Source organism: Protopterus annectens, chromosome 2.part1 (assembly GCF_019279795.1).
Source record: "Protopterus annectens isolate FY-2018-M chromosome 2.part1, PAN1.0, whole genome shotgun sequence".
NCBI classification, from domain to species: domain Eukaryota; kingdom Metazoa; phylum Chordata; order Ceratodontiformes; family Protopteridae; genus Protopterus; species Protopterus annectens.
Genome location: NC_056729.1, coordinates 942,245,943 through 942,260,558, shown reverse-complemented (window position 1 = coordinate 942,260,558; position 14,616 = coordinate 942,245,943). Strand labels below are relative to the sequence as shown.

Genomic DNA, 14,616 nt, shown 5'->3' with positions numbered 1-14,616 from the left:
TCCCCTCTGGGCCATCCTATCAGCACTCCCAGTCCAATCCTAATGCTCCCACTAAATAAAAAAACTTACTATCCTACATAATAATATGAAACTGATACTGTTTTTTTTTTTGTTTTTTTTTTGTCAGGGCAACTGAACTGCAAGCCAAACCTTAAGAAGCACCTGCTTCACACTACTAAGATAGTAGATCTGTAAATAACAGTTCTTGAACATTTCTGCTTCTGCAACATGGCATATAACATAACATAACAACATGGCATATTTTGCTTTAAAGCCACTACACTGCAACACAGAGGGTTACAGATATCAGCTACTAACAATCTTAATCCAATAACCACTGGCTGATTCTCTGAACCTTCATCTGTGTAATCTGCAGTTCTTAGCAGGTCTTTTAACCAGAACAATGCTCCTTAGCTCTTGGAGAGAGGCACTTGTGTCTAAATGTCTTATCTGGTTAAGAAATTAATAAAACACAAATAAATATAAATAAGGTGCTATAGTTTGGACATACTAAACCATAGCGGAAGAGACATGCATTTAAAAACTCTGACATAAACATGGCAATTACTCAAAAGATGCACATTCGTAAATAATATAATCTTCATACTGCACAATATAAGTTATGGTTAATTTCTTATGAACTACAGTTACTTAAACATTCCTTTATGATTATCATAGCTGTTAACTCTGAATTAATGTGCTACTTTTTATTACTTTTTACTGCTCTGTTCAGCTTGTTGTCCACCCCAGTCCACCAAGTGTCTCTACAATAAAATGGATTCAGCTGTAAGACAAACCGTTTTAACAAAGTATAAAATAAAATAACAGTGTACCACAGAGTTTCCAGATACAGAACAATATCAGGTTTTCTGTTACTTCAGTACTACCATCAGTCATCATGCAAATACACAAATCAGCATGTACTCCCATTAAATACTGCTATAATAGGGACATGATACAACCCACCATACTACAGAAGACTTCAGAGCTTCATTGCTGTTATATCCAGGGTAAAGGCAGTGGCCCAGACTGATACATCAAAATCAATGATGCTTCATAATCAGCATTTTAAATCACTCTTACTTTTTGATGATTATATTGGTATATCTTCAGTATAAATGTCAGTGAGCACTTTTTCTACAATAAGAAAATACTCACCAAATAAATCTCTTGTTCGTTGATAGTCATCACTGAGAGGTTTTCCACTATGCCAGTGGTGTAGTTCATCATAATCTTTCAATTTTGTGATAGCTTTAAACACAGGATCATCACTGAAAAAAAGGCAGACTTTTAATGCAATTCTGTATCCAAGCAGGCTTACAAGTGACAAAAATGCCTAAAGTGACATAACTCCATTACAGTCGTCATAGCTATCTAAAGTGATATAACTCATTTACCGTTCATTGTTCCAGTACTCTACAAAGCCCAAAACAAATAAATACTGACAGCGGCAACATATGGGGGGGGGGGGCTGTACCACCCACCCCAGTGCTTAATTTTTCTCACTCTGCTACTGCACAAGGTCAGGATGCGAACAATAGAAGAACACCATAGTTCAGAGTCATGTGGTACCACACTCTTCTTCAAGGTCATAAAATATCAACATTGAAATAACTAAGCAGCTGTGTTGTAAAGAATGCAGCCCTCACATCAGGGGTTGCAGGGGGCTTGTTCCCTGTAAATATTTGGGTATGAGTTTTGATGGATGCTCCTGATAAAGTTCAACTTTGAATCACATATTTGGACAGCCAGTATTTAGGTGGGCCACACTGTGCTCTGCTCAGTGCAGTGCTGTCACAGTCTTCTCACAGATGACTATGTGAGGGAAGCCTAACAATAAAGATCAGTTGTCTTGAATATGACAACACAAGCTTACCGGACTCTGAAAATATTGCTGACGGGACACGAGGATTTACTGACTAAATTGCAGACTCAAAGCTGTAAAATTCAATGAAAATGTAACCCTTATGGGAGATTTTAACATCCAAATGTTGACTTGATAAACCGCTCAAAATCAAATATATACACCTAACTATTAACTGATTATGTAAATCAAAATAATCTGAAAAGGACACTCGTGTAATGTATTTACAACAACACCAAATCGTCAAGGAGCTCAGTGTAACTGTCAGTCATTATATTTGTGTTTACCTACCTACTGTATGCTTTTGCTCTAGCAAGAATTTTGTCAGTAGTGACTTCTTTCTGCTGAGGATCGATTCAAGTATCATAGCTTTTTTGGAAAGGTACATGTAGGGCAAGTCCTCCTTTCACATCCTATGTTGGTATTTTGTTTTCTATCTTTCCTTGCTTATTTATTTATTTATTTATTTATTTATTTATTTATTTATTTATTTAGTTAGTTATTCTGTTTGGTAACTGGGGTACAGCACTGATCCAAATGGACATATTTCAGTCTCAGCCCAGACAAATATATATGACAGTCAACAAACAAGCTAAAAATAAGTATGAATAAAAACAAAATGTAGTTTGAAGACAGCAATGAATTAACAGCAGTAACAATAATAAAACACAGTACAGAGGACAATAGGAAGGGATGGTTAGAGTAAGGCAGGAAAAAGAAGAAGCAGAGAGTGAAATGGTGAAGTGATAGAGCATAGCATGTAAAAGATAGTTCAATGAGCCTCTTTTCTCTAAACAGAAGCACATGTACAGTAGACAAAATAGTGTATTAAACAGCACCAGTAACATCCAATACATAATGACAATAATACATTTTAAAACGTACAACAAAAAAATATCTCCTAAATGTATTGCTGTCTACAACAAAACGCACATATCACAACAACATTTGCAAAGTGTTAAAACAGTTTGCTATGCATTAAGAACAAGCCATCTCTGAATGTTCACAAAGAAATCGCAGAAAACAATGGAAAAAAATCCCATGGGAGAGACGCAGTAGCTTTACTGTTACAGTAACTTCTTGTTGAAGATCTGTTTACACCTAGGAAGGGTCACTGTAACAATCATTACATTTGGGTAGGGTCCAAAGCAGTACTAAGCCATTTCTAAGATGTGGATAATTTGGTAACTTAAAAATACAGACAATAGTTTAGTAGTTCCTGTGTTAGACTGACTGGGAAAGTGAGACTGTTAGTAAACTATATCCTTAAATGTGGAAAAATAAATATTCTTTCCTTACATTTCCCTATTCTCTCTTCTTCATCTCTTCTTCATTCCATTACTTCTATCAATTTCTCTCCCCTGGCTGAAATTTCTCTCTAAATATAGTATAAACCTGTTTTTTTTTGTTTTTTTTTGCTTCATATTGCAGTTCCTGTTTGTTTTATATTAACTTACCTTTAATTTCTCTATAAACAGGTTACAATTTGTCTAATTGTTAAATTAGTGTCATATAACTTGTATCTACTCTTAATCAATGTTTTCATATTATAGGTTCATAGGTTCATACTAGGCTATCTGCCCTAGGGCATTTATAAGCCTAGCCAGAATGTGTTTGGCTTTCGCCACCCATTTTAAATTTATTTTGCTATGCCCTTTTTTGAGGTTAGTATACCGTGCCTCTGTCTAACAGTGACACAGAAGTGATACCCGGGGTAAACCTACGATCTCCCATCCACTCATCAAGATTCCTCTTGAAGAGAGTCAATGAGGGACTCTGCCTAACCTGGGCTGGGATTTTATTCCAGACTGAAGGGAGCCTCTGGGTTATGAATCTGTCCCTCCAGCATGTCCTATTTATTTCAGTGCTGAGGTTCAAGTCTCTCGAGCGCGTAGCTCGATGGGATTTGGATTTTCTGAGGTGCAGCATGTCCATTAATTCCGGGTTGGACATGGCGTTATATGTCAGGCACAGATCGCCTCTGAACAGGCGGTATGCCACTGAGTAGAGCTGGAGTTTCTTTAACCGGGCAGCATATGGCATCTGTTTGAGCCCTTTGATCCTCTTGGTGAGGTACTTTTGGGGTCTTTCCAGTTGCTGCAGGTGTCTGGTAAGGTACATCCCAAAAGAGGCATTGTACTCAATTATGGGCCTGATGAGGGATGAGTAAAGAGGCATGATGACCTCCCCTGATCTAGATGTGAATCCCTTCATGATTAGGTGGGCTATATAAAATGTTTTTCTAACCACTTTGGCTACGTGGTTGTCAAATGAGAGATTGCTATCAACTTGGGTCCCCAGGTCCCTAATTACTTCTTCTGTACTTAATGGATTACCACCTATGTGGTAATTTGTGGGCACTTTGTTTTTGCCAAAGGGGATGACTATACACTTTTTGGCATTTAGCTTGAGGCCATGGCTCTGGCACCAGTTGCCTCTTTCTATGAGGCCCTTTTGGAGGATGCTTGTTTCGGCTGGAGAGTTGATTATGGCGCCCAGTTTGCAGTCATCTGCGAACTTGGTCAGCCACAGTCCTTCCGTGTTGGCCTGTACCTGCGAGAAATATATACCGAACAAGAGAGGTCCCAGGACTGAGCCTTGTGGGACACCACTTGTAACTATTTTGGAGTCTGACATGGCTCCAGCAATTCTAACCCTGTGGGTTCTGTCCTTGAGCCAGTTTGCAATCCATCTAGTGACATAGGGGTTTATATTTAAGCTGGTGAGTTTATCTATAATGCCCGAGTGGGGTATTGTATCGAAGGCTTTTGCGAGGTCCAGGTAGGCTGTGTGGACCACCTTCCCCTCGTCAATGGCCTTGGTGACTGTTTCAAAGAAATCAACCAGGTTTAAGAGGCAGGATCTGCCCTTAACATTATGTCTTATTTAGTATAATTATTTCAATTGTATTCATTTTTGTATTGTTTTTAATGCCTGCAAAATTATTATTCTTAAAGCATTTTCAAACTGGAGCTCTTCTCCCATCGCCTCTGCTGAAAATGGGCTCCTACCCAGTCGCACTTTCCCAGTAATCAAATGTCAATAAATAAATAAAAAAATAAATAAGTGATATATTACATAAACAAAGCTCACACAAATACTCTGCTTTTTTCCCTGCTAAGATAGTTATAAAGTAAATACTCAGTAGTGTATGAAGGATTACAAAAATGGTAAAAATCATCCCTTATTTTGTCAAGAATGGTCTTGCAATGTAGGATATACAGCCATTAGCTGTGTAAATGAAAGGTTGTGAATTCTTAATCTAGAGGAGGAAATAGTTCATTTGGTGACATTTATAACATTTTAAGTAGATAGTCCACTTCACAGCTAGCAACCCGTGTATCTAAATAGTGTAAACATTGTTTCTAAGTGATTTTGTCATATTGACAAATGTTAAATTGACAACAACCCCATGTAAAACAGGAAAAAGAGGACTGATGTGAAACCCCAACAACATGTAAAAATAGGAAAAAGGTTAATGATGATAATTCACTTCATAATAAAATATAAAGCTACACTGTCTAGCTAGAGAAATGGCCTCATATTTGCATCATATGAAATATTTTCTCTAAATCATTTATTAGACTGTCTTGTTATCTGGAGTCTTCATTTATTTCATTACTTAAATGACTGTAGAGAAATTTGTAGTAATCACACTGTAATTGAAATAACTTCAAATTCTTTCAACTGTAAAAATTAGTGCATATAAGTGGGAAAGCTGCATAGCAGGCAATAGAGTCTAAGTGATTTGCATTGCTGCTGAGTTATAAAGTGGTTAATTGTCAATATACGAACCTTAGAAAATGTATGCTCATTTGTTGGACAAATCATTTCCATATACATTTTCAATTGCCACAGTATAGGCATACACACCTAATACTCTACATGTCATCTCTTATAAAAAAACAAATCTAACACAATAGCCCTTCCTGGTACAACCACAAACAAATGTAGCATCCTTACAGCCTCACCTATTCTTTTCAAGACACCTATCTCTGAACACGTCTTCTCCAAAACTCCATACAATACCCCACACCACAAATACAAATCCCACATCTACTTTCTTTCATTTCTTCCTAGACGATGATTATCTAATAAAATAATAACATCTTAATCCTGTTTTCTACACCACTGCAAAACACGTACTCTTCTAACATAATTTTTATAATATACATTAACTGACAGAATCCTGATTTTTGTCTTTTTTAAGTTTAGATGGGATTTTTTTCCTTGCCTTCTCCCTTTCCCCAATATAGTTTTTATGTTCTCTTCATAGTTCTTTTCCTGCCAAAATCTCAAACGTACTTTCAAAAATAATTTCTTTTGTTATGCTCCAGCATAACAAATCTCTCTATCATCATAGGCCACACACATTTTTCTGAAGCTTTCCATCCCCCATCTACCTCCTCTATTCTGCTTTTATTCCACCTTATGAATATAACAATTACAGTTTAGAGATAAATATTTAGCATTATTAACTTTATCTGGTATATTGCAAAATTTAGATCCTATTGTTATATTTGTGGCTTGACTGTATACTACATCTCATGTCAGATTTTTGGTGCATTTTTCCACTGCAGAATATGTTAAATTTATGTTCTGAGTTACTATGTGTTTCTATGTGGAGCTCTTCTCCCCGGACCTCCACTGAAAATGGGCAACTACCCAATCGGACTTTCCCAGTAAACAAATGCTAAATAAATAAATGCATTTTGACATTACCTGTACATTTTATTATTCCATCTTTTGTCACATCTACATTCTACTCAATGTTACTATCTTCTGTCATTTCTTAACTGTAACACCATCATCTCATGTTTTGTCTTTCTCTCTGTTCTCTTGTTCCACATAATCCACACTTACACGACAATCAAACCAGATGTTTTCTGTTTTATTACAAATCCTGCACTCTGTTTTACAAGTCTGCATCATATGACTCATTTCACCACATTGCGAACATCTCTTTTTACTGCATTCATTAACTGATTATTATCACTACAAAAAAAACACACCTTTGGTTGTCCCCAGTATTTTAACGCACCTCCACATCCTGCAATGAACAACACTAAGCACATGAGACATTTTTCCCCAGCAGTTTTCAAAATCACTTCACACTAACATCCTCAGTTCCAAACAAACATCCTGTTGTAGTACTTCATCAGTTCTGTACTGTATAATACATATTTTTATAAATTTGTAGTGTCTATTCTGAAACAGCAAAGTCACTCCAGGGATATTCATTTTTTCTTTCATATTTATTAAGACACTTCTGCAATAAATTCGGTCTCAAAGATTGATACAAAAATATTTTTTTACCCAAATGTATGACTGACCAAATATCCTACTCTTCAAATTATTACTTAGTATCTATCAATAACAGTACCTTTTTTGTTGGATATCCTCAGCACAGGTCCCTACAGTCTCTTTTTAGAAAAATTACTTCTTCTTCTTTCTCTCATTCTCCTGATGATCAGCTGCTTTAGCATAAGTTTTAATGCCACTTGCTAACTGAAAGTCATTCTGCTGCTGTTGCATAACATAGACGGCACAGTCGTGCAGCAGTAGCATTGGCACCTCACAGCAATATGTTCTCTGGTTCAACTCTCAGCTGAGGTACCTTCTGTGCAAGTCTGCATGTCATCCCTGCGTTCATGTGGGTTTCCTCCGAGTACTCTGGTTTCCTCCTACATTTCAAAGACATGTGTCTGGAGTGTTTCTCCCTGGGCCTCTGCTAAAAATTGGCTTCGCTTCAAGTCGGACTTTCCCAGTAAATAAATGTTAAATAAATAAATCACTATCATTATCCCTCGTCCTGCTGTGTTTCTGAAAAAAAAAAGTGGTCAGACATTTCTTCTCAAGAAACCAAGTCCTCTCTAGGCTTCTCCTTTTTGATTTAAAGCATATCCAGCCACCCAGACTGAAACTTTGTTACTTTTACTGTTTCTCTCTTTTCCTCAGTCACATTTGAAAAAAATCCCATCCTTCTTCCAAGATTACTTCACTTCTAATCTCAGTTTCAGCCATCTGAATTCACCTCCTCATCCACTTTTTTAAGCCAAACTACACATTTCCTTATCATTGCTGTCAGGAATGCTACTCCTGTTGTCTCCATACTGCTCCACCTCCCAGCAGCCTCTGCACCAAAAGTAAATGTGAAACAGAATGGCACCTCACAGAGCAGGGAAAGTTCCCTGATGCCTGGCCAAACTTCCCCAAGTGGTATAAATATCACCCAAGTCTACCCTGGAAAAATGCTACTAGCCTAGAGGGACTAACATGGTAAACAAAGAATACTTAAATACATAAACAAACACAAAAACATATATAATAATATTTAGACTGGAAAATGCGTAAGGTGCCTTTAAGTGTACTGCAGTAGAGAGAGAATTTAAATATTCTAACATCAGTTAGCTAGATAAGATTTGAATTGACAGCCAGGGCTATATAAGGAAGTTACCTGAAAGCATTAGACCAGGAAGATCATCTAAAGAAAGAACTTTGAAGGGGGGTGTGGCCAAGACGGCTAACTGAGAGCAGCAACTGGCAAAAGACTCTGTGACCAAAAATGCTTCTCCGACAGAAAATATAATCAAAAAATTTAAATCTGAAGATACTTTTCAGCTAATTGTACTCAATAATAGTCAGAGAAAAGATTTATACCTCCAAGTTCTTCAAAAGCTATAATTTTCCTGTCAGAATTTCAACTCCTTGGTTAAGAGAGAAAATACTTCAACGTGAGCTACTTAAGAAATGGTCCTCAGGATTCTTGTTTTAAAAAGACATATAATCATTAATATCATGTATGCAGGATGTATTATTTAAAATGGACAAACTGGATACCAAAATAGAAAGTTTCAAGGAAGAGTCCAGAAAGAAGGTGGAACAATTTAAAATTCTTCTAAAACAACAAAGTGCATACATCAGCAGTATGGAGGAAGCTTTAAATGATCATTAAGAGAGAAAAACTGAGGGTGAGTCTCAGATTGAATTTCTTTTAAAACAAAATAACTCACTCATAGATAAAGTTGATGATTTAGAAAATAGACAGAGATGAAATAACACTGGAATATATGGCGTACTTGTGAAGTATGAGGGAGATAATACAGTATAATAAACATCTTAACAACCTGGCTACATAAAACATTCAATACACCTGAAACGTTATCTTTTTAAATTGAAAGAACAACAGATCCCTGAACATGATAATCTCACCACCACATTCAACTAGAGTTAAGTTTTTGTATAGTTTAGAAAAAGATCAAATATTAAAATCAGCATGATCCAGCCCACTTAGTAAAATAGGTGAATGTGTAGTCAGATTTCACAATGAGTATTCCAGTAAAGTACTGAGTAGAAGAAAATCCTGCTTACCACTGACCAATTAACTTAGAACAACATTGAAGCAACTTTGTTGTTTCCTGCAAAGATCAAATTCTTTCTTTCTGAAGGAACTAAACATTTGACACATTGGAGGAGGCATCCACTTTCGTCAGCAAAAGTAAAATCCTTAATAATACAAGAAATGGATCAGAACAGTATCTCCCTCAAGAGATAGAGTCAGCTGAATTCCTGGAAAACCACTTCTAAAATTAAAAAGATTAAAAACAAGTGACTCTGATTCTCTAATTGCAGGGCTTTTATTTTCTGAAAGAATGGATTTACCCTTTAAGTAAAAGGTTTGTATTCGACTTTAAGCTTCACTGCATATGTAAGTATATATTTATATTGTAAGCTACAACATTTTTCATGATAAGGAATACAAATGGTTAGTTTACTGTTTTGTTACATTTACAGTGAAAGACGTAATATATTTCATTAAACTAAACTTATAAATGTATTTATACATGTTAAATACTTCCTGTAAGCAAATGTCATTAAATTATAAGTAACAAAATTGGTAACTTTAAGACATATAAGTTATTGCTGGGTTAACTGACTGTCAGAGGTAAGTAATATGCTAATTAGAAGTGTGAAAGTGCTAGTGATTTAGTTTTCTTTGTTCCTGTGTAACACATTCCATTCACAGGTCATTTATGAAGCAATTAACACTTAAAAAAACTTGAGAACAAAAGAATATTCCAACTGTGTCAGAATGCTGGATTTTTGCTTGCCTTGTTTCCCACCTTGAGCTGTTCGGAAGAAAATCTAGGTCAAAGTTCATCACTGATGTTTGTGAAAACAGAAAGGAACTTCCGTTTTCTTTCTTCTTTTTTTTCAACTATATATGAGAGAAATCTATTCAGAATAACATATTTTTCTTCTTTTTTTAAAAGTGAAGGATTGGTAAAACAAGTTTTAGTAATGTTTTATACTGAGCTGCTGCAGATATAGCTTGCATACATTTTGCTGAAAGTTGATAGCTTATGTTTTAGTGTTATTAACTCTAACCGTATATATTAATGGAAAGAAGAAAAGTTAGATGTTTGTTAATAATTAGAGTGGTTTAAAGGAATTAAGAAGAATTAAGAAGAATGAGAAACTTAAAGAGGAAATTATCAGCTAACATGAGCTGTGAGTTGTCATTACATACTGTAATTGAATTCTAATGTTAGGATATGAAGCCTGTGTGACACTGCCAGCCCAGATATCTGGAATTCTGTAAATAATAATAATATGTAATTTGTGAATATTAATATGATTCATATGCTTGTCTTACAAATGTAAGAGAACTATATGTTATGTGGATATTAAACTACCTGTGCAGAAGTGTGTGTTGAACTCTATGGTATGTACTGAGCTTCAAGAATGTAACCACAGTGTACCCTACTGCAAATGAACAAAAATGTATATAAATTATATACCTATGCAAATGCATGTTTTGATAGTATAAGCTGGAACATACAGAGTTAAATTGCAAAACTCTAAGAAAATAAGTTAGAATCAAAGTGTTTTATAATTGTATGTTTACCTCTCCATTTCTGTGCAGGTGACAGGATGTCTAGAGCTAGAAGTTTCTTTCTATTGTCTTGAAACAGAAATAATTACTAGGATTAAAATGTAAAGTGTTGTTATTGCTCTGTGACTTCCTAGCAACTGTACTTCTGAGAGATAAGTATTTGTAACATAGAGATGTTAGTATCTGGTTAGTCTGGGAACTGAAGGCCGGTGACAAAGAGTGATGTCATCCAAGCTAACCCAGCAGTAATGTGTATTATTAATTTAAAAACACAGAGTGTGAGTCTGGGCATTTTGTATTTGTCTTTGGACCTGGAAACGTCCACTCGTCAGCACTTGCCTTGTTAATACTAAGTAATCAGGGTAGAGTAATCTCTCTTAGAGATAGATAGGAATATAGTAAGATTAGTTTAGATGTTTTTTTTTAATTTATTTGAGACTGTCCTGCAATGTTGTTTTAAAATATTTCCTGTTATTCTGAACTCTGTAGTCACTGTGTTGAGTTATTTAATATTGTGTTTTTATTATTTATTATTAAAGTTTTTAAATTAATTTTTAGGCAAGGTTCAAATGACAAATTCACCACCATAACAGGAACAGGCAAGCAAAAACTGAGGGTGATGCTACTCAATGCTAGAAGTTTAAATCTCAAAATGCACTCACTCGAGGTACTCCTTAAAATGGAGAACATCGATATCTGTGCAGTGATTGAGACCTGGTTCAAGGCTCCAGAGAGAACCCCTGAACTACCAGGCTATAACTCATACCACACATTTCGGCCATGTAACCTGGACCGGAACACCAAAGGCGGAGGTGTGTCCATATTCATTAAGGATATCCACACCTCCAGGCTAGTTGCTCAGCATAATGCAGCAAAGGTTATCCAAGTGCAACTACCTCTGGGCAAAAGTGCAATCCAAATTGTAGCTTGCTACAGATCACCCACCATGCCCCAGGATTCCCACTCCTCTTTTACTGATGTACTGGAAAATATTAGGGTTCAACCAAACACCCTAATAATGGGTGATTTCAACTACCCCACCATTAACTGGGAAAACTACTCATGTACCAACTCCTTCACTCAACGCTTTCTGGAATTCATAAACTCCAATGCCCTGGATCAACTTATCCACACACCCACCAGGGGCAACAATATCCTAGATCTAGTCATTACCAACATGAGTGACCGGTGTTCCACACCTGAAGTCAACACCTCATTGGTCCGATCTGACCATAAGCTAATTACCCTAGATATCCACATCCTGCTCCCCCCCCCCATTAAGAAAACCATGGTAAAAAATTTCTCCAAAGCCAACTTTATGCTTCTTAAGACAGAAGTGGCTAACACAGAAGGTCATTGGCTAACGAAGTTCACTGATGACTGCAAACTAGGAGCCATAATCGGAATTCCTAATGATGTGGACATCCTACAAAAGGGCCTCACTGAGACAGATGCCTGGTGTCAAAGCCATGACCTCAAGCTCAATACCAAAAAGTGCACTGTCATCCCCTTTGGTAAAAACTCTGTACCCATGAACTACAACATAGGCAGTAGTATACTTAACACCGAAAGTGTGATAAGAGACCTTGGGACACAGGTGGACAGTAGTCTCTCCTTTGACAATCACATCACCACAGTAGTCAGGAAATACTTCTACGTGGCACACCTCATCACAAAAGGTTTCTCATCCAGAAAAAAAAGTCCCCTCTACTCATCACTCATTAGACCTTTATAGAGTACAACACCCCTTTTGGTATGTACCTCACAAGACATCTACAACTGGAAAGGCCGCAGAAATACCTCACAAAGAGGATTACTGGCCTCAAACAGATGCCCTATGCAGACCGTCTCAAAAAACTCCAGCTTTACTTCGTCGCATATCACCTACTCAGGGGTGATTTCTGCCTAACATACAAAGCTATGTCAAACCCAGAGCTGTTGGACATGCTCCACTTAAAGAAATCCCAATCCCTCCGAGCTACATGCTCTACGGACCTAAACATTGTCACCACAATAAACAGAACATGCCGGAGGGATAGATTCCTGTCCCAGAGACTTTACATACTCTGGAATAAACTACCTATCTATATCAAACAAAGCTCCTCATTAGCACTCTTCAAGAAAAATCTTGATGATTGGATGAGAAATAAGAAATTCACCCCAGGGATCACCTCTGTGGCTCTGCTCGACAGTGGCACAGGAAAATAAATTTCTTGGGTGGCAAAAGCCAGGGTACCTTTTTGGCTGGACTTGTATAGGCCCCAGGGCCGATAGCCTAGTACCTACCTATGAACCTATATATTTAACCCCTTTAATTGTGGCTGGTTTGCTTAAAGATATTTAAGCTCTTAGGGTACTTGCATATGTATTTGGTGACACTGTATAGGCCTCTCCAATTGCCTTAGTCGGGGCCACGCTTACTATTTGGATAATAGTAATATTACACAGTAGGATTGGACACCCTTTGGTAAGGGCCTTATAGTAGCTGATAAGAGCTGGTTGGTGGCAGTGATAGCTACATTTTAGTCTGGGCAGAAGGGGGCATAGCTAGTATATCTGTGCCAGCCTTGCCCTGGAGTGCGTCTGTGTTTGTATATAAATCAAATCTCAAAGTGTATGCGTCAGCTACTTGGACAAGGACACAAAACATTGGTTGGATAGGGAGGGTGCTGGAGGTGTTGGCTTGGCCACTCAGCTGAGACCTTAACCCTATAGCTGTGCCTGTGGGGAGTCTTATTGGGGATCTGGAGAGAGAGGGAGAATCCAGCCCCAGACTGACTGTGATCTCTATGTGCTTTTAAGGGAAATTGTACTTTACTGTGTGTGTGTACTTGTCATCCTCCCAACATGTATGCCCCTCACTGGTGCTAGTGGTGAGGATTGAGGCTCCTTGATTACTGGGCCAGTGCAGGGGCATCACAGCCTGGATCAGAAGAGTGGTTCACAATGGCTAAAAACATAAATTCAAATTAAACAAGCAGGAATTATTTTATATACAGTTAGGGATGCTTGTAATATTAGAATTGATAGGAAGAATAAACATGTTATGAATAACAGGCATACACATATTGTAACCTCTAATGGAGAGGTGATTATTAAACAGCTATTTAATGGGAGATTTTAGAAATACATGTTATGTAGAAGTCAGAATATTAGTGAGCAAATAAGATATAAAATAAATATATTTAAAAAAACTGCTTATAAAAAAGATATGCAATACATATTCGTGCATATAGCAAAAATATGAATGTATACAATCTCATATAATTTACACAGAAAATCATATTAAAATATTTGGAAATATCCTGAAAGCTGAACTTTGAAGCTTGGTGATGTGAACTCTGAAGCTTTTTGCATACTGTAGGTTAATATTTATTTATTTATTTATTTATTTATTTATTTGTTGACCGGGCTAGTCTAACTGGATGCATGTCCATCAGTAGAGGCCCGGGGAGAAAAGCTCCAAGCAAAAGAACAAAAAAACATTATTATACAATATTAATATAAAAAGCTATCATAAAGTACAGATAATAACAGTATTGCAATATTTGTGAAAGAGAAAAAGAATAAACAATGCTATTGTGTTCTGAGGTATTTAGAAGGGAATGAACTAGGAACAAATACAGAATAAACAAAAACAAGTTTTTTGTTTTTTTGTTTTTTTTGTAGGTAGGAAACATAGTACAGCAAAAAGGACATTGAAATATTTGAGTGATATAATACACTGAAGAAGTGAATTAAAAGGGAGAGCAGGAATGAGTAAGGAGGAAAATCAGTCAGGGTTTGTGCAGGGACAAAGCCAGTGAGTTTTAAAATGTGCTTTGAGATGTTTTTTAAAAAGATGTGTGGAAGAGAG

The 14,616-nt window shown here is 36.7% G+C and overlaps 1 protein-coding gene across 1 annotated transcript in view; it reads right to left on the bottom strand.

The window, feature by feature from the left end:
* LOC122794922 (probable ATP-dependent RNA helicase DDX60) overlaps nucleotides 1–14,616 on the bottom strand; it is a 2,165,155-nt gene that overhangs the window by 1,409,435 nt on the left and 741,104 nt on the right. Inside the window, exon 11 of the mRNA XM_044063515.1 lies at nucleotides 1,159–1,271. Within this exon, the coding sequence (XP_043919450.1) occupies nucleotides 1,159–1,271 (113 nt within the window). The remainder of the gene's footprint in view (nucleotides 1–1,158; nucleotides 1,272–14,616) is intronic.